Source organism: Astyanax mexicanus, chromosome 18 (assembly GCF_023375975.1).
Source record: "Astyanax mexicanus isolate ESR-SI-001 chromosome 18, AstMex3_surface, whole genome shotgun sequence".
NCBI lineage: Eukaryota > Metazoa > Chordata > Actinopteri > Characiformes > Acestrorhamphidae > Astyanax > Astyanax mexicanus.
Genome location: NC_064425.1, coordinates 26,886,568 through 26,905,719, shown reverse-complemented (window position 1 = coordinate 26,905,719; position 19,152 = coordinate 26,886,568). Strand labels below are relative to the sequence as shown.

At 36.3% G+C, this 19,152-nt stretch overlaps 2 protein-coding genes and 2 long non-coding RNA genes across 5 annotated transcripts; 2 read left to right on the top strand and 2 right to left on the bottom strand.

The window, feature by feature from the left end:
• The first annotated feature begins 1,706 nt into the window (after positions 1–1,706).
• Positions 1,707–11,506, top strand: LOC125782625 (uncharacterized). The gene is made up of 2 exons (XM_049467278.1): positions 1,707–2,600; positions 10,908–11,506. The coding sequence occupies exons 1-2, from the start codon at positions 1,968–1,970 to the stop codon at positions 10,992–10,994; spliced, it is 720 nt and encodes a 239-aa protein (XP_049323235.1). The 5' UTR covers positions 1,707–1,967; the 3' UTR covers positions 10,995–11,506.
• Positions 3,789–5,488, bottom strand: LOC125782627 (uncharacterized). The gene is made up of 3 exons (XR_007425350.1): positions 5,427–5,488; positions 4,289–4,572; positions 3,789–3,860 (listed from the first exon to the last, which is right to left on the bottom strand). It is a non-coding gene; the product is annotated as an uncharacterized LOC125782627 (long non-coding RNA).
• On the bottom strand, positions 7,809–10,024 carry LOC125782626 (uncharacterized). Of its 2 annotated transcripts, none has more exons than XR_007425348.1 (2): positions 9,838–10,024; positions 7,809–7,987 (listed from the first exon to the last, which is right to left on the bottom strand). It is a non-coding gene; the product is annotated as an uncharacterized LOC125782626 (long non-coding RNA). The 2 variants fall into 2 exon arrangements; XR_007425349.1 differs by lacking the exon at positions 9,838–10,024 and adding an exon at positions 8,132–8,444.
• Positions 11,507–13,227: 1,721 nt separating the features above from the next.
• Positions 13,228–18,648, top strand: mgat1a (alpha-1,3-mannosyl-glycoprotein 2-beta-N-acetylglucosaminyltransferase a). Its single transcript, XM_007238805.4, has 3 exons — positions 13,228–13,456; positions 14,983–15,946; positions 16,836–18,648. Exons 2-3 carry the CDS (start codon positions 15,293–15,295, stop codon positions 17,532–17,534), a joined length of 1,353 nt encoding a protein of 450 aa, XP_007238867.3. The 5' UTR covers positions 13,228–13,456; positions 14,983–15,292; the 3' UTR covers positions 17,535–18,648.
• Positions 18,649–19,152: the final 504 nt, after the last annotated feature.

Sequence of the window (19,152 nt, the reverse complement as noted above, 5' to 3'; positions counted from 1 at the left end):
TGTATTTGAGGGTCAGTATGCAAATGATCATGTTTTTTTCTGTGTTAGAATGTTTCTGTGTCATTTGTGGTGTGGTATTTTTACATCAAAATGATTTACACAAGTTTTAGACAAACTGCAAAGAGCTCATGAGGCACATGGTTTTTACTCGAACAACAACAAAAACATTTTGTTCCATTTGACATCTATAAATGGTGCCTTGCTTCTACCTGTTTATTAGATGCCCTCAGCCGCCCTCTAGTGGACTGCAACCATAACTGTAAGCATAATACTTATGTTTGTTAATATTTCTACTCATGAATCTACAAGGACAGCCCAGGATCAGGCACAGTGCATAATAACACAGGAAAGGGAGCATTTCATTAAACATATGTTTAATGGGTATATTTAACAACTTCGCTAAACTGACTCTGAAAAGACCTGTTCTCCCCAGTCTCAAATCAACACCAGTTCATGCATTTACAAATACAGAAAGGACTACGAAATGTATTACAGAATAATAGTTTTTTTTTATTTACATTTCAAGTTCTTAGTTCTTGGATGTTAACAAGTCAGTGACAATGGCATTTTATTTGATATTATTAAACCTATAAATGTTGATTACCTCAGCATCATTTGAAGAAGTTCAAAAAGTAAGTTGACTGACTACTGTTGGCACCTCAAAGATCAGACGGAATTTAGGTCACAGGGTCAAGGCTTTAGGTTGCCTTTATCTGTGGATCACAGAGTGGATTATCACTGCATTGTTTTTCAAAAAATTCCCTAATTAATAAAACATCCCTTGTGGTAAGCGACAAAACTAATTTTCTATTTACTTGGTTTAACTTAAGTCATTCACATTTACTAACATTTTTTTTTAGGTTTAATCACATTTAAGACTATGCTCTCATGTCTGTGTTACCTGCCAGCTGATTATTTAACTATTTACCACTCTTTATTACCAACCATGTTCACTTGGCTTCTCACTGCTGCGATTATTATTATTGTAAGTATTACTATACTATTATTGTAATTACAAATAACCATTGTAATCAATTAATAAATGTATTAGATTTTTTTGTCTTATTAATGGATTCCTGTTAAGCTGCTCTGTGACCGTGTCAGGTGTTAATAGAGCTACATACAGCTCTGGAAAAAAGGAAGAGACCACTTCAGTTTCTGAATCAGTTTCTCTGATTTTGCCATATAAAGGTATATGTTTTTTTTTAAAATTCCAAATAAAAATCTATTCATTTAGAGCATTTATTTGCAGAAAATTAAAAATGGCTAAAATAACAAAAAAGATGCAGAGCTTACAGACCTCAAATAATGCAAAGAAAACATGTTCATATTCATAAAGTTTTAAGAGTTGTCTTACACACTGCTTTTTGAAAAAGTTCATTCTAGCAGTTCAGTTTGGTTTGATGGCTTGTGGTCATTCATCTTCCTCTTGATTATATTCCAGAGGTTTTTATCTGGAATATAATCAAGAGGAATATAATCAATGTTTTCATAATTTTTAAGTGGTCTCTTATTTTTCCATGGGCTGTATGTGTAAATTTAATTTGATTTAGGCTGTTTTATTGATTTTGCTTTGTACTGCTTGCTCTACACTTAGAACAACGTTTTAAGTAAAATTGAACTCAAATTTCCAGTGAAATTAATAAAGTTCAGGTTTAGCAGGGTTTCAGATTACTCTTCCCACCTCTGGAGTGACCTAGGCTATTTAACCCTCCTACAACCCCAGTAAAGACCACCCTCTGGGCCTGGGTCCAGCCTAATTTAGTGTACTCACTGAGATCCTGTTTTCTGACGCAATTCTGAGCCTCTACGCTGAAAGTCTTCAAAGGCACATGTAGGTTAACGTAGCGCGGGAACTTTATTTCGCAACCAATGACCTGAACCACTGGATATATCTGGATTTATAGTTATATATTCAGTCTCTGAAGACTGGCTTTCACTGAAATACCTCAGGACGAGTCCTGGGGATGGCTTCCACCCCCTCTTCCTCAGCTCTGTCAGCTGTTCTCCGGTGTAAAAGACCTCCAGCTTCTGCCTACCGCCTCGGACTAACCTATGGAGCCGCTCAGCAGCCTCTCTCCAGGGCCGATAAGCCCACGGACAAGCCCGAGAACAGAAGCCCTCTGTGGGGACTGATTCTGCCGGATGCGTGGGGGCTGGATCCTCCCGGAGCCAGAGCTGTTCCTGTTCATTTGGACAGGTCTGCTAAAGATAGAGGGCAAAACAGGCAGAGATATAGGATCAAATATATGTCTGAAAGCTGTTTAAGACCCAAAACATGCGAGGAAATGCCTCAACAACTACAAACCCAGTCAAACCGACGGATTCCTGCACTTAATGTGAACCCTTCAGACTCAAACAGTCACCGGAATAAAAATATTATCAGTAGTCTTCGGTTTGGTGACTCTTTCGCCTCATTTTCTGGACATGGTGCTGTTTTTACTGTATGCCTAAACTGTAAAACGGACCCTAAAGTGAGTTTACTGAACCAACCCATCTCCTACCACAGCTTCTCCTTGTTGAAGAGGAGACTGCTGCAGATCACCGCGCTGGTTTCTGAGGTTGTGCTGGCAGCTGTGTGGCAGAAGGTCCCTGTCAGTGTAAGTCAGACTGTCAAACCCTGTTGTAACAAAAACTGTATTTCAGTGCTTTTTACGGTGGCCGAGAAATCCCAACGCAGTGCAAATTGAAAAGCGCTGCAAAAGCACAAAACACATCCATCAAAATTACAACACAGGCGCAGCAACTAGAAAAACGCGCTGCAACTAGAAAAACGCGCTGCAAATAGAAAAACGCGCTGCAAATAGAACCACAACACAACGGAAGTGAGTCACAACACAACGGAATTTTCCCGGGGGACCTTAAAAGATACTGTACCAGCTAAGCTGCGTCTTCAGGGCTCTCACTAAAAACCAGGGGTTTCGTGCATGACGTATTTTTGGGGGCGGAGTTGTGGGAAGGCTGTTGTCGTAAGGGGAGGGACTTGAATAGGGTCAAGGAGCATGCGCAGAGAGGAACCCGCACAATTCAAAAGGCCGGTGTGAATCTGCTGCCGAAAAAAGAAACCGCTGGAGCAAGAAAGGTACAGTATAAGCTTTAAAACACATTGTTTGTGAAATAAAAAATGCACGTAACGAATACAATTATTAAAATCTAGGAAGAACAGTGTTTATTTATGGTGCTGTGTAATATCTGAGGCTCAATTCCATTTATTTATCAATGTAAAGCTCCAAAACGCCCCAAAGTTAGCTTTGCTGAACAATATTATTGAATGTACAGCAGTGTTGGGGCATCTGAATCTTAAATTACACCTAATTTAGTTCGATTGAGGTGACCATATCTGTTTAGTATCTTGCTTACATACCTGGTTGGTCTGGGGGGATTTCATGTTAGTTTAGTTCAATCTGATTTATATATATCTGGTATCCAAATACCTGGATGGTCTGGCAGGTATTTCATGTTAGTATAGTTTAATCTGATTTATATATATCTGGTATCCAAATACCTGGTTGGTCTGGCAGGTATTTCATGTTAGTTTAGTTTAATCTGATTTATATATATCTGGTATCCAAATACCTGGTTGGTCTGGCGGGTATTTCATGTTAGTTTAGTTTAATCTGATTTATATATATCTGGTATCCAAATACCTGGTTGGTCTGGCGGGTATTTCATGTTAGTTTAGTTTAATCTGATTTATATATATCTGGTATCCAAATACCTGGATGGTCTGGCAGGTATTTCATGTTCGTTTAGTTCAATCTGATTTATATATATCTGGTATCCAAATACCTGGATGGTCTGGCGGGTATTTCATGTTAGTATAGTTTAATCTGATTTATATATATCTGGTATCCAAATACCTGGTTGGTCTGGCAGGTATTTCATGTTAGTTTAGTTTAATCTGATTTATATATATCTGGTATCCAAATACCTGGTTGGTCTGGCGGGTATTTCATGTTAGTTTAGTTTAATCTGATTTATATATATCTGGTATCCAAATACCTGGATGGTCTGGCGGGTATTTCATGTCAGTGCAGTTTAATCTGATTTATATATATCTGGTATCCAAATACCTGGTTGGTCTGGCAGGTATTTCATGTCAGTGTAGTTTAATCTGATTTATATATATCTGGTATCCAAATACCTGGATGGTCTGGTGGGTATTTCATGTCAGTGCAGTTTAATCTGATTTATATATATCTGGTATCCAAATACCTGGTTGGTCTGGCGGGTATTTCATGTCAGTGCAGTTTAATCTGATTTATATATATATCTGGTATCCAAATACCTGGATGGTCTGGCAGGTATTTCATGTTAGTTTAGTTTAATCTGATTTATATATATCTGGTATCCAAATACCTGGATGTTGTGGCGGGTATTTCATGTCAGTGCAGTTTAATCTGATTTATATATATCTGGTATCCAAATACCTGGATGTTGTGGCGGGTATTTCATGTCAGTGCAGTTTAATCTGATTTATATATATCTGGTATCCAAATACCTGGATGGTCTGGCGGGTATTTCATGTCAGTGCAGTTTAATCTGATTTATATATATCTGGTATCCAAATACCTGGATGGTCTGGCGGGTATTTCATGTTAGTTTAGTTTAATCTGATTTATATATATCTGGTATCCAAATACCTGGTTGGTCTGGCGGGTATTTCATGTTAGTTTAGTTTAATCTGATTTATATATATCTGGTATCCAAATACCTGGATGGTCTGGCGGGTATTTCATGTTAGTTTAGTTTAATCTGATTTATATATATCTGGTATCCAAATACCTGGTTGGTCTGGCAGGTATTTCATGTTAGTTTAGTTTAATCTGATTTATATATATCTGGTATCCAAATACCTGGATGGTCTGGTGGGTATTTCATGTCAGTGCAGTTTAATCTGATTTATATATATCTGGTATCCAAATACCTGGATGGTCTGGCGGGTATTTCATGTTAGTATAGTTTAATCTGATTTATATATATATCTGGTATCCAAATACCGGGATGGTCTGGCGGGTATTTCATGTCAGTGTAGTTTAATCTGATTTATATATATCTGGTATCCAAATACCTGGATGGTCTGGCGGGTATTTCATGTTAGTATAGTTTAATCTGATTTATATATATCTGGTATCCAAATACCTGGATGGTCTGGCAGGTATTTCATGTTAGTTTAGTTTAATCTGATTTATATATATCTGGTATCCAAATACCTGGATGTTGTGGCGGGTATTTCATGTCAGTGCAGTTTAATCTGATTTATATATATCTGGTATCCAAATACCTGGATGTTGTGGCGGGTATTTCATGTCAGTGCAGTTTAATCTGATTTATATATATCTGGTATCCAAATACCTGGATGTTGTGGCGGGTATTTCATGTCAGTGCAGTTTAAACTGATTTATATATATCTGGTATCCAAATACCTGGTTGGTCTGGCGGGTATTTCATGTCAGTGCAGTTTAATCTGATTTATATATATCTGGTATCCAAATACCTGGTTGGTCTGGCAGGTATTTCATGTTAGTTTAGTTTAATCTGATTTATATATATCTGGTGTCCAAATACCTGGATGTTGTGGCGGGTATTTCATGTCAGTGCAGTTTAATCTGATTTATATATATCTGGTATCCAAATACCTGGTTGGTCTGGTGGGTATTTCATGTGCAGGATATGTATCTTATATCGTTTTCATGTTCATGCACTCTATAGTGCTAATAACTTTATTCATATTCCTCAATAGCCTGTGTTACTCTTTGTACTGGTCCTGATATTCAGGGTACATTTACTCTGTTAGTTGTAAAATCTGTGTATTTTGTTTAAAACTGTGATTTTGTAGTAATCTATATTTATTTACTATGATTTTTCCCCAAATAAGTCATAAATCTTGTTATTGTTGAATTTCTTTGTGATAAATAAATGTATATATTTTTTTCTAGGTGGCGATCGTGTGAACAGTCAATCATGAAGATCCATCAGAACTTCTTCTGTACTGTCAAGAACACACTCAAGTGCCTTCTTGTCTTTTAGAGAAAAGTTGGTAAAATGTCCATGCAGTTTTTCCTCTTAATTCTGATACCAGCTCCACAGTAACCGAATACTAGTCTTTATTGCAAGTGAAAAACTTGCTGCATCGTAAACCTTAGACTGCAATGTACAGGGCCATCTCACAAAGTTACTATTTCAGTAATTCAGTTAAAAATGTGAAACTCGTATATTATAAAGATATATTACACACAAAGTGATCTATATTTTAAGCGTGTGAAATGAAAACCTAAAAATCAGTGAATCAGAAAATTAGAATATTATTTAAAACCAATTGGTACTTTCTGCAGTGTGGGAAGTGTGCCAAGTCCTGCTGGAAAATGAAATCTGCATCTCCATAAAAGTTGTCAGCAGAGGGAAGAAGCATGAAGTGCTGTAAGATTTTGGGGGGAAACAAAACTGCACCGACTTTAGACTTGATAATAAAACACAGTGGATCAACACCAGCAGATGACAGACATGTCTCTCCAACCATCACTGATCATCAGTAAATTTTACATTTTATTTGGAAATCAAGGGAGAGGAGTCTGGAGGAAGAGTGGAGAGACACACAGTCCAAACTGCATGAGGTCTAGTGTGAAGTTTCCACCAATCAGTGATGATTTGGAGAGACATGTCTGTCATCTGCTGGTGTTGATCAACTGTGTTTTATTATCAAGTCTAAAGTCAGTGCAGTTTTGTTTTCCCACAAAATATTACAACACTTCATGCTTCCCTCTGCTGACAACTTTTATGAAGATGAAGATTTCATTTTCCAGCAGGACTTGGCACACTGCCCACACTGCAGAAAGTACCAATTGGTTTTAAATAATATTCTAATTTTCTGATGCACTGATTTTTGGGTTTTCATTGGCTGTAAGCTTCATAATCATCAACAATAAAATAAATAAATGCTTAAAATAGATCACTGTGTTTAATACATCTATATAATGAGTTTCACATTTTTAACCAAATTACTAAAATAAAGTAACTTTTCAAAGATATTACAATTATTTGAGGTGGCCCTGTACACTCTATAGCTAACTTCAAGTAATAATTTTTGTACACAGTACTTTTGATGTTTGATAGTGCACATGTAAAATGTTTAAAATAAAGTGTCTTTCTTTTAACTGGGTGAATAAAGTGACTATTTTTGCATAAGAGGTTGATTATCGTTGGTTAATATTTATATTGTGTAATATAGTAGAAAATAATACAACATTCAGTTTGAGACCACATTAGCCAAAATGTATTTTTTTTTTTTTTATTGGATACACTTTCATTGTTTTATATAATTATTTTTTCATGCATTAACTCTTTACACTGGGACTACAGTTATCCTGAGTCGGAACATAGTTTGCCTCTGTGTCAGATGTATGGGATTTAATACAATCTAGATATAAGGCATGAAAACAATGTTAACAATAAAAGTATGTTTATGAGCATATTGTTTCTAAACTCAAATAGCAAATGTATTAAATTCTGAAGTATACAAAAAGAGAACATTATATTGACCTAAATGTAGTTTCGTTGCGGAACATATTTTCCAGCTTTTTCTATCTAAAAAGGGCACAAAGTTCATTTACATTCTTTAGTCTCAGCAAGTGAGGGTTAGCATGTGCTGTGTCAAAATAAATAGTTGAATTGGCAAACTGTAATTGATGGAAACTATAAAAGGTATTGTCTTTAAAAAATAAACAACCTCAGGTGACAAAGTCTACAATAAAGTTATAACATACATCTTTAAGGTGTGTTTTTTTTTTTAACATAAAATAAAAAAGAAGTCTGATTAGAGTTGTTGGAAAACAGTGGTAGCAATGACATTTAAAAGCAGGGTCAGCGGATGAGTTAGTTGGTAGGGGCTGTCTTATATCTTGCACAAAGGGCAAAGGAACTCCTCCTCTTCAGGTGAGTTTCCGACACATGAATGGTGGAACCACTTGTTGCATCAGTCACAGGCAATCTAAAAAATCAAGCAATAATTAAAACAATTGATAACATGTCAGATTTTAAATGTATGTTTTCTGACCTTATTTTTGCATTTAAAATCTGTGACAACCAAATAACTCAAAATATATACAGAAACCAAAATTATCTTCATTTGTACCCATTTAGAAGCAGTAGCAGTGAAATAAATCAGATTAAACTAAACTAACATGAAATACCTGCCAGACCAACCAGGTATTTGGATACCAGATATATATAAATCAGATTAAACTGCACTGACATGAAATACCCGCCAGACCATCCAGGTATTTGGATACCAGATATATATAAATCAGATTAAACTACACTGACATGAAATACCCGCCAGACCATCCAGGTATTTGGATACCAGATATATATAAATCAGATTAAACTGCACTGACATGAAATACCCGCCACAACATCCAGGTATTTGGACACCAGATATATATAAATCAGATTAAACTAAACTAACATGAAATACCCGCCACAACATCCAGGTATTTGGATACCAGATATATATAAATCAGATTAAACTATACTAACATGAAATACCCGCCACAACATCCAGGTATTTGGATACCAGATATATATATAAATCAGATTAAACTATACTAACATGAAATACCCGCCACAACATCCAGGTATTTGGATACCAGATATATATAAATCAGATTAAACTGCACTGACATGAAATACCCGCCAGACCAACCAGGTATTTGGATACCAGATATATATAAAACAGATTAAACTGCACTGACATGAAATACCCGCCACAACATCCAGGTATTTGGACACCAGATATATAAAAATCAGATTAAACTACACTGACATGAAATACCCGCCACAACATCCAGGAATTTGGATACCAGATATATATAAATCAGATTAAACTGCACTGACATGAAATACCCGCCAGACCATCCAGGTATTTGGATACCAGATATATATAAATCAGATTAAACTATACTGACATGAAATACCCGCCAGACCATCCCGGTATTTGGATACCAGATATATATAAAACAGGTTAAACTACACTAACATGAAATACCCGCCACAACGTCCAGGTATTTGGATACCAGATATATATAAATCAGATTAAACTGCACTGACATGAAATACCCGCCAGACCATCCAGGTATTTGGATACCAGATATATATAAATCAGATTAAACTATACTAACATGAAATACCCGCCAGACCATCCAGGTATTTGGATACCAGATATATATAAATCAGATTAAACTATACTAACATGAAATACCCGCCAGACCATCCAGGTATTTGGATACCAGATATATATAAATCAGATTGAACTAAACTAACATGAAATACCTGCCAGACCAACCAGGTATTTGGATACCAGATATATATAAATCAGATTAAACTAAACTAACATGAAATACCCGCCAGACCAACCAGGTATTTGGATACCAGATATATATAAATCAGATTAAACTAAACTAACATGAAATACCCGCCAGACCAACCAGGTATTTGGATACCAGATATATATAAATCAGATTGAACTAAACTAACATGAAATCCCCCCAGACCAACCAGGTATGTAAGCAAGATACTAAACAGATATGGTCACCTCAATCGAACTAAATTAGGTGTAATTTAAGATTCAGATGCCCCAACACTGCTGTACATTCAATAATATTGTTCAGCAAAGCTAACTTTGGGGCGTTTTGGAGCTTTACATTGATAAATAAATGGAATTGAGCCTCAGATATTACACAGCACCATAAATAAACACTGTTCTTCCTAGATTTTAATAATTGTATTCGTTACGTGCATTTTTTAATTCACAAACAATGTGTTTTAAAGCTTATACTGTACCTTTCTTGCTCCAGCGGTTTCTTTTTTCGGCAGCAGATTCACACCGGCCTTTTGAATTGTGCGGGTTCCTCTCTGCGCATGCTCCTTGACCCTATTCAAGTCCCTCCCCTTACGACAACAGCCTTCCCACAACTCCGCCCCCAAAAATACGTCATGCACGAAACCCCTGGTTTTTAGTGAGAGCCGCGTCTTCAGTAACGTCTCGGACTTCACTATGTGTACAAAGGACAATAAGTGGCAAACAAGGCGTTTTGTGAAGCAGAACTTTTAATAATATGCACACAACCGTGGTAATCACAGGTAATAAACATAACTTACTTTTCAGAAGCTTGTTTGCCACTTATTGTCCTTTGTATACAGCTGGTATAGCATCTTTTAAGGTCCCCCGGGAAAATTCCGTTGTGTTGTGACTCACTTCCGTTGTGTTGTGGTTCTAGTTGCAGCGCGTTTTTCTAGTTGCTGCGCCTGTGTTGTAATTTTGATGGATGTGTTTTGTGCTTTTGCAGCGCTTTTCAATTTGCACTGCGCTGGGCTTTCTCGGCCACCGTAGCTTTTACCTTAAAATGTACCCATCAGGGTAATTAGCAGTGTTTTTAATTCAGATTACTTAACTAATAAAAAAAAAAATAACACTACTATTTACATCATATATGTAATTAACTAAATCATTTATTAAAACACACGGTGTGTATATGTATGTATATATATATATATATATATATATATATATATATATATATATATATATATATATATATATATATATATATGTCTCTTTTTTCTTCTTACATTACAACAAAACTTATTTTTTTTGAACAGTTGTATTTTCAACTATGCCTCAATTTTAGTCATCTTTTTGGAATAATGTGTCTGAAGTTTACTCTGACTTGAAAACTATCTGTTCTGATATTTTCCTTGTTTTTTTTTGTTGCAACACAGATCACTGGTACTTACATTACCTGGCGGCTGATACACAATAGCAGATTCTTTAAAATAGAAGTTGAAAAATACTTCCACATAATGTATGTAGTAACTCTGTATTTGGACATGTGTGATTTAATGTTTTGCAGAGTAATAATTTGACTGAATGTGAAAAGTGCGCTTCTGAATGTGGAAAGAAGAATAAAACCAAGAACAGCCTGGAACCTGGAACCTGAAATTCTCACAGCGCTGGAAAGGTTGCTATACATAACAAAGAAAAACAACACACAGAGTCAGATTTAAAAAAACATCTTTGTTATTTTAGAGTTTCTGAACCCATGCTTATATCTCAACTATGGGATTTAAATTTGTTATATCAGTGTGAGACGCGTGCCACCGAGAAATGTTCCTTAAATGTAAACCATTTACTTTACCACAGCTGAACTTGCAGAATTACTGGTGGACACCAAAACCTTTAAATACATGAAGTTGTGTTTTTATTTGTGTGTATTTTTGACTGTTGAGATAAAATACAGGATGTAACTTGGTCATGTTAATTTATTTAAATATAAATGATTTAAGTAGATTTTTTTTTCCATTGGTCTGCCTGTCAGTATGTAAATAATGATGCATCAATGTGCTCACATGATCATTGATAGGCTAACTCAGAAGTTGTGCTAATAGAATACAGGATCCTTATTTAATAATAGTAATATATATTTTTGTATAAAATAAAGCGAAAAAATGATCTGAACTGGGAATTATTGTGTTTTTTTTTTGATTACTCAATTTGCTGTCAGTTGCTGCCATTTAGCAAGCCTGTACACACTGTGCAAAGTCAAACACTGACCCAGCAGGAAACGGAAAGTACACCGATATCACTTGTTTGTGTACACTGATTATATGGTGGTATGGTGGTCATTCTATGCAGTTTCTAAAATAATCAAAAGTACAGAATGATGATAATGCTTGCTAAAAGTCAATTACTGAATGAGAAGAAGAAGATTCATTGGAACATACAATTTAATTAGGTTATTCTGGTTTATTTTACTTTGTATTTTACCAAAGGGTTACAAATCCCCTTCTGGTTAAATTAGACCATGTGTTTTTTTACACAGCTGCACTAGTGGTAATCAGATAAAGCTGTACTATCTGTGTACTATAAGCTTTCAAGTACAATGTTGTATTATATGTTCAACTGTTCCAGAGCTGTAGATTTGTTTAATCAGATTGGGTGCCAAGATATTAATAGTTAATGTGTTAAAAAGTTGTATTTGTAATTATTCAGGCTGGGTGTTACGGTATTAAGTGTTTGATAAGCTGTAGGATAAGTGTTAGTGGGCTTTATAGCTGTATAAGTGTTTACATGGGCTGAGTGTTACTATATAAGCTAAGTGTTTGGTAAGTTGTAGGCTTAGTGTTAGTGGGATACAGAGCTGTATATGTGTTTATATGGGCTGGGTGTTACTGTATTAAGTGTTTGGTGAGCTGTAGGTTAAGCCTTAGTGGGCTATAGAGCTGTATAATATTTATACAGGTTGTGTGTTACTGTTTTAAGTGTTTGGTGAGCTATAGGCTAAGTGTTAGTGGGATATAGAGCTGTACAAGTGTTTATACAGGTTGTATGTTACTGTATTAAGTATTTGGGGGGCTATAGGCTAAGTGTTAGTGGGCTATAAGGTGTATAAGTGTTTAATCAGACTGGGTGCTACTGTATAATGTGTTGGGGAGCTGTAGGTTAAGTGTTAGTGGGCTATAGAGCTGTATAAGTATTTATACAGGTTGTGTGTTACTGTATTAAGCGGGGAGCTATAGGCTAAGTGTTAGTGGGATATAGAGCTGTGTAAGTGTTTATAGAGGTACGGTGTTGCTGTATTATGTGTTTGGGGAACTATAGGATAAGTGTTAGTGGGATATAGAGCAGTATAAGTGTTTAATCAGGCTGGATTTTGCTGTATTAAGTGTTTAGTGAGCTGTAGGATAAGTGTTAATGGGCTATAGAGCTGTATAAATGTTTATAGAGGTTGTGTGTTACTGTATTAAGTATTTGGGGGGCTATAGGCTAAGTGTTAGTGGGCTATAAGGTGTATAAGTGTTTAATCAGGTTGGGTGTTGCTGTATTAAGTGTTTGGGGAGCTGTAGGATAAGTGTTAGTGGGCTATAGAGCTGTATAAATGTTTTTTCAGGTTGTGTGTAGCTGTATTTAGTGTTTGGGGAGCTGTAGGATAAGTGTTAATGGGCTATAGAGCTGTATAAATGTTTATAGAGGTTGTGTGCTACTGTATTAAGTGTTTGGGGAACTATATGATGAGTGTTAGTGGGATATAGAGCAGTATAAGTGTTTAATCAGGCTGGATGTTGCTGTATTAAAGTGTTTAGTGAGCTGTAGGCTAAGTGTTAGTGGGCTATAAAGTTGTAGTTGTGATATTAGTCAGACTGGTTTCATGGCGCAGCGTCAGCTTTCTGGAGGAGGCGGGACTTCCTAAGGAAACGTCATCCGGAAGTAAACTGCACTTTCACATTCTTGACTGAAGCCTGAAGGAGGACGATATGTGAGAAAATGTAAAGAAAGAAGTCTCTAATTGAGAGATTTTTACCACCAGTTCACCTGATTTCCCACATTTTACCCGACAGAGCTGCAGCGAGACAGAAATGGACGAGAACGGGAAACATGCAGATCGACCTGAACGCTCCTCATGTAAGTAAATGTTCTCATAATTACCTGCTTTCTTTAGTTTATACAGGCGGTGAGGACTTATAAATCCAGACAGGGACTCGTAAAATGATCCCAGTTGGGTCGAAAACAGTTCTGTACTTTGTTGTAGTGTTTGGGTCATCTACAGGTTAGATTATCGATTGACAGACACCCAACCTGCTGCCCTGCTGCTACTCTGAGGCTCGGATACCCCTAATCCTCACTAAAACTATATATATATATATATATATATATATATATATATATATATATATATATATATATATATATATATATCACTAACTGCTTTGGCAGTTATATATGTGTGCGCCTTAGAATCTTAGAATGACTTGCATTCACGATTAAAGTGAAGGAGTACGTGGTGAAACTCAGACCTTGTACCTTGTTTAACCAGTTTTATTATGAGGCACAATTCCTAAACCCAATTTAGCTTGCTGGTGTACTGACACAGTATTTTAGGCATTTTTTGTCACCTTTTGGCGTTGTCAGATCTTTAAGTACTCCAGTGTTTCTTAACAATTCTGATCATATTGTTCTTGAGTTTTTCACTTTCATTTAATAATTACAGCCCAAACATACAAGGTCCAAAACAGTTAAATGTAATATAAATACAAAAAACAAACAAACAAAAAAAACACAGCACATATTCACACAAAATAACAAATAATAATCAAGACATCAAGTACCAATTAAAGTGTTGCCCTGGATCTGAGAAAATCTCCCCAGCATAGGTGTTTACTTTTTTATTAATTTTTTATTTAAGTATTTTCATATATTTTTCATATATATAAGGATATAAGCATGAGACCCCGTGTCAAAAGGATGTATACTCAAGAGCATTAAAAGTATGTTCAAATTAAGTAAATAATATTAAAAGTGCATTTTCTGTTTAATATATTTTATAAAAATACACATTAAAAAAACTTTCTCTGTGTTTCCCAGAAATGTAATTATACGTTGTATTGATAGAAAATACTATATAGTGACATCAAATACTGCTTAAAGTGCACTTTAGTCTATTTTTTTCCCAGTGCCACAAAGGTGTACACAATATGTGCAAGTACATTTACAATATACTTCAAGTGTATTAAAACAGTGCTTAAAAAAACACCTACGTATATCTACTCAAGTTTGCAGACATTACAGAAAAAAGCACTACATATCTTAATTTTAGCATGTACCTTTCCATGTTATGTATACACTTAAAATATATACTTAATACACTTTTCATTTACTATGGACTTCTTTAAGCCACATGATTTGATGATTTTTACATAATAGTAATTCATGAGATCCGAGATCCATTTGATCTTGTAACACATAATCATCATCTCTATCTCCTAGCAAAGGTAATTCTTAGTAATGTAGATGTATATACTTTGGTGACCTCTAAATTGAAGTCCAAACCTTCCTTTCCAGACCACAGCATATGTAGTAAAAGTTATATAGTCTTTAATAATGATATGCTGGGTTAAATATTAACATATTTTTCTATTTTCCTTTTCCAGCCGTTGCTGAACTTCCCCCTGTGAGCGTGGATGTACGATTGAAAGCTGAGCATCTATGACCTTATTCTGGAATAAGAAACATGTCCTTCTTTGTGTACTGTCTATATCAATACTCTGCCTCAACGGTCTCCTTTAAAACTCTTCTACCATTCCACTAGCCAAGCATGTGATGATAGTCATCTCTTTGACTTATGCCTAGGCTTTGGTTAGTGAAGTCACACCCCAAATCCCCTTTACTTCCCACGTCCTCTTTATTGTAACATATGCTTCTGAAGTCTCAGTCGTGTGGCTACTCAGGTTTTTTTTGGCCATGCTCTGCAAAAGAAACTCCCTGATTATTTGTGGTGCTTTCTTGTTTGTGGCATGGAATGCCGTTCTCATATTTTTCCTTTTGGGACGGTCTACCTTGGGCAATGGTAGGCCAGAGGAGCCTGGATATGAGAATGGCCAAGGAGGCAAAGAGAAAGGCCATATTATCAAGGAATTAATGCGGGTCATTAATGCATTTGAAACAGAACTTGAGTCACAGAACAAAATCCTTGTTCAAATCCAGAAGCATAAGTCACTGTGGGATGAACAGGGAGGAAGCCACATAGATACAAAGAGTAACTCAGATATTGTTGAGCCAGTTCATGTGGTCATTCCCATATTGGTCATGGCCTGTAACAGAGTGACAGTGAAACGCTGCTTGGACAAGCTTCTGGAATACCGCCCCTCAGCTGAAAGCTTCCCAATCATTGTAAGCCAGGATTGCGGACATGCAGAGACGGCTAATGTGATTGCCTCATATGGAAGTCAGCTGACCCATATTAAGCAGCCTGATTTGTCAGATATTGCAGTGCCTGTAGCACATAGGAAGTTCCAGGGATACTACAAAATCTCAAGACATTACCGTTGGGCTATGAACCAGGTGTTCAACTCCTTCTCATATTCTTCTGTTATCATTGTGGAGGATGATTTGGAGGTAATTTCTGTTTAAATGTGTCTTTTCATTTTTATCATGCTTAAACCTTTTCAGGTCTTTCCTTAAGCCTCATAAGCAAGTTATGATAATTGGATTATTGGCAGTACAAAAAATGCAAACTGCCATTCAAGTTTTATATCACAAAGTGAAATGTGACGTTTTGAAGTATATAAATATACAACTCTGGAAAAAATTAAGAGACCAGTTCAGTTTCTGAATCACTTTCTCTGATTTCGCTATTTATAGGTTTATGTTTGAGTGAAATGAACATTGTTGTTTTATTCTATGAACTACGGACAACATTTATATTTGATATAATAACCCTGGTTTTTAATCTCAGTTTTCATGCATCTTGGCATGTTTCCTCCACCAGTCTTACACAGTACTTTTAGAATAATTTATGCCCCTCCTGGTGAAAGAATTCAAGCAGTTCAGCTTGGTTAATGGCTTGTGATCATCCATCTTCTTCTTGATTATATTCCAGAGGTTTTCAATTTGGAAAAATTAGAAACTCATAACTTTTAAGTGGTCTCTTTTTTATTTTTACAGAGCTGTATATTCATGAGTGCATTCTACTTCTTTAACACACTTTTGGGGATGAGGTGGCGTGGTGAATATCCAGTATCCTTACATCGGTAATGCTCTTGTCGCTGAATGCAATCCAATTTTCACAGTGAAACCCCATAATCCATAATTTAGTAGAAAACCTTCCCTGTACAATAGACAGTTACTCCGACTAAATCAGAGTAAATTTTCAGAAGAAACAACAAAAGGACACGTGTCATGCAAAGTCAAGTCAGATAAATAACTTCATTAAAAAAATGTTCCTAATGCTTGTTTAAGTGTTACATTTTATCGCTATATTTATCTTGTTTTTTTCATCCTGTAGGTGGCTCCTGATTTCTTTGAGTACTTCACAGCCCTCTACCCAGTACTGAAATCTGACCCAAGTCTGTGGTGTGTGTCTGCTTGGAATGACAATGGCAGGGAAGGATACGTTGACCCTGGAAAGCCAAGCCTCTTATACAGGACAGACTTCTTTCCAGGGCTTGGATGGATGCTCTTGAAGGACCTTTGGCTTGAGCTTGAGCCAAAGTGGCCAGCTTCGTTTTGGGATGACTGGATGCGCCATCCAGATCAACGCAAAGACCGGTCTTGCATTCGTCCTGAAATATCTAGAACTTTAACCTTTGGCCGTAAAGGCGTAAGTTTGGGACAGTTTTATGACAAGTACCTCCGCTTTATTAAGCTCAATACCGAATCTGTGCCTTTTACAAAAACAGATCTTTCTTATTTGGAGAAAAAGAAATATGATGAGGATTTTGTAAAGGAGGTTTACAGTGCTCCTGTTGTGACCGTGGAAGACCTGCAAAGTGGCAAATTATCTGGGCCAGGCCCCTTTCGGGTGCAATACTCCAGCCCAGAAAGTTTTAAAACCTTGGCGCGCAACCTCGGCGTCATGGATGACTTGAAGTCTGGAGTGCCGCGAGCAGGGTACAGAGGTGTGGTCAGTTTCTTTTCTCGAGGCAGGCGTGTCTACATAGCGCCACCTGATGGTTGGGAGAAGTATAATCCAAGCTGGAGTTGAGGAAGGGTGTGGCACATCATCTCACATGAAAAATGCTGTTTTTGTAGTGTGCACAGATATGCTAGCTGCGTTACTATGCCTAGACTGCAGCCAAGGTAATGCAGATCCCAGGGAGGGCTGTTTTTTGATGACTCCACCTTAGCATATTATTGGTCACAGTCTGTGTTCATTAATATGGAGCAGTCTAACAAGGCTTTATAGTGACATCACCAGAAAGGTCCTGCCTCTTTTGAATTTTTTCATGGAAATTTTTGATTACAAAAATAACTGCCTGAAAATTAGCTCTGTTCTGAAGGCCACATTTCCCAGCAGTTTTTTTGGAGGTTTGTTTTCCCCCCATCACACTGGACATCAAACTAGAGCCAGAAGGGATAAAACAGGTTATAAAACAGATCAGCTGCATTTCTTAAAGGTTCTTTTACTTTGAAACATCCTTCTATACAAAGAGGCCAAGAAATGCAGCCTACCTCAACTGCAGTTTAGGCTTTAGGGTGCAGCTAGTATGATGTCGTCCGTTGTGCTTTATATCACGCAGAACGCACCAGAGAAGCGCAGAAGAAAGCGTATGGAACTTACAAGAAAAACTGAAGAACGAGATTCCTTTGACAGTGCCAGGGTTGACAATGACATGAGACCAAAGAATGTAGTGTAGATTATTTGACTCACATGCCTCAGGTCAATGTTAACATTTTAAGTAAAGAGACAAATATAAAACTTCAGTGTTGGACTGTCTGGAAAATTACACCAAGCTGCCATTATTAATGTAATTTATACTGTTCTGTTTTGGTTTTGACATGACAAATATGATCAGATGCTTAATTCCAATGTTGTGTATGAGACATCTTGAAAACTGTATTCACCTGTCACTTTGCATATCTATACTGTTTTAAGTGCCTTCAAACTCTCTTAGATTTTTTTTATTTTAATGATTATATGTGAAGTTCTAAAGTTAATGTTAAAGTGGTGGTGGTGGTTGATATATGTTGTTTCAGGCAATTGTGTAGCTTTTAAAAATATAATTGTTGGAAAGATCAAATGGTCACCCACATTGACATGATTATATTGCAGTTTGGGAATTTAATATGTGGCGGAAATAAAATAAAAATGAATCTTACTTTGTGTATTATGTGCAGTAAAAGTGTATTTTCCTATTCATCTGATCTGATTAAATTCCAGTAGTCCAGGCAACAGTAGGTGTGGTGACCTTTTCAGACATTTGTTATCACAAAGCCACTTTATGATGTTTGATTCCAAGGCTGTGCTAAGCAATCAGAGCATATCACAAAAACAGAAATGAAACTAGTTGAGCTTCAAGTAGAATCAAGTTGAGCTTGATCAAGAATATGTTGAGGCAGATTATTTAGTCAACAGTATTTTGGAGGTTCTAAGTTTTTTTTTTTCTGAGTATTTCAGATAAACATATTTAGCAAGGTTCATGCTAAATGCACTTGGTGATGACCTGGGTGTACATATGTACATGCATCTCTGAAAAAAAATTAATAGACCACTTAAAAATTATGAGTTTCTTTGATTTTACCTAATTGAAAACGACTGGAATATAATCAAGAGGAAGATGGATGATCACAAACCATCAAACCAAATTGAACTGCTTGATTTT

Excerpts from the sequence above, each read along its gene's own strand:
- LOC125782625 (XM_049467278.1), top strand. The coding sequence starts at position 1,968 with ATGGCTTCCACCCCCTCTTCCTCAGCTCTGTCAGCTGTTCTCCGGTGT. Across the intron at positions 2,601-10,907 it reads GGCAGAAGGTCCCTGTCAGT|AGTAATAATTTGACTGAATG; the intron begins GTAAGTCAGACT and ends AATGTTTTGCAG.
- mgat1a (XM_007238805.4), top strand. The coding sequence starts at position 15,293 with ATGCTCTGCAAAAGAAACTCCCTGATTATTTGTGGTGCTTTCTTGTTT. Across the intron at positions 15,947-16,835 it reads TTGTGGAGGATGATTTGGAG|GTGGCTCCTGATTTCTTTGA; the intron begins GTAATTTCTGTT and ends TTCATCCTGTAG.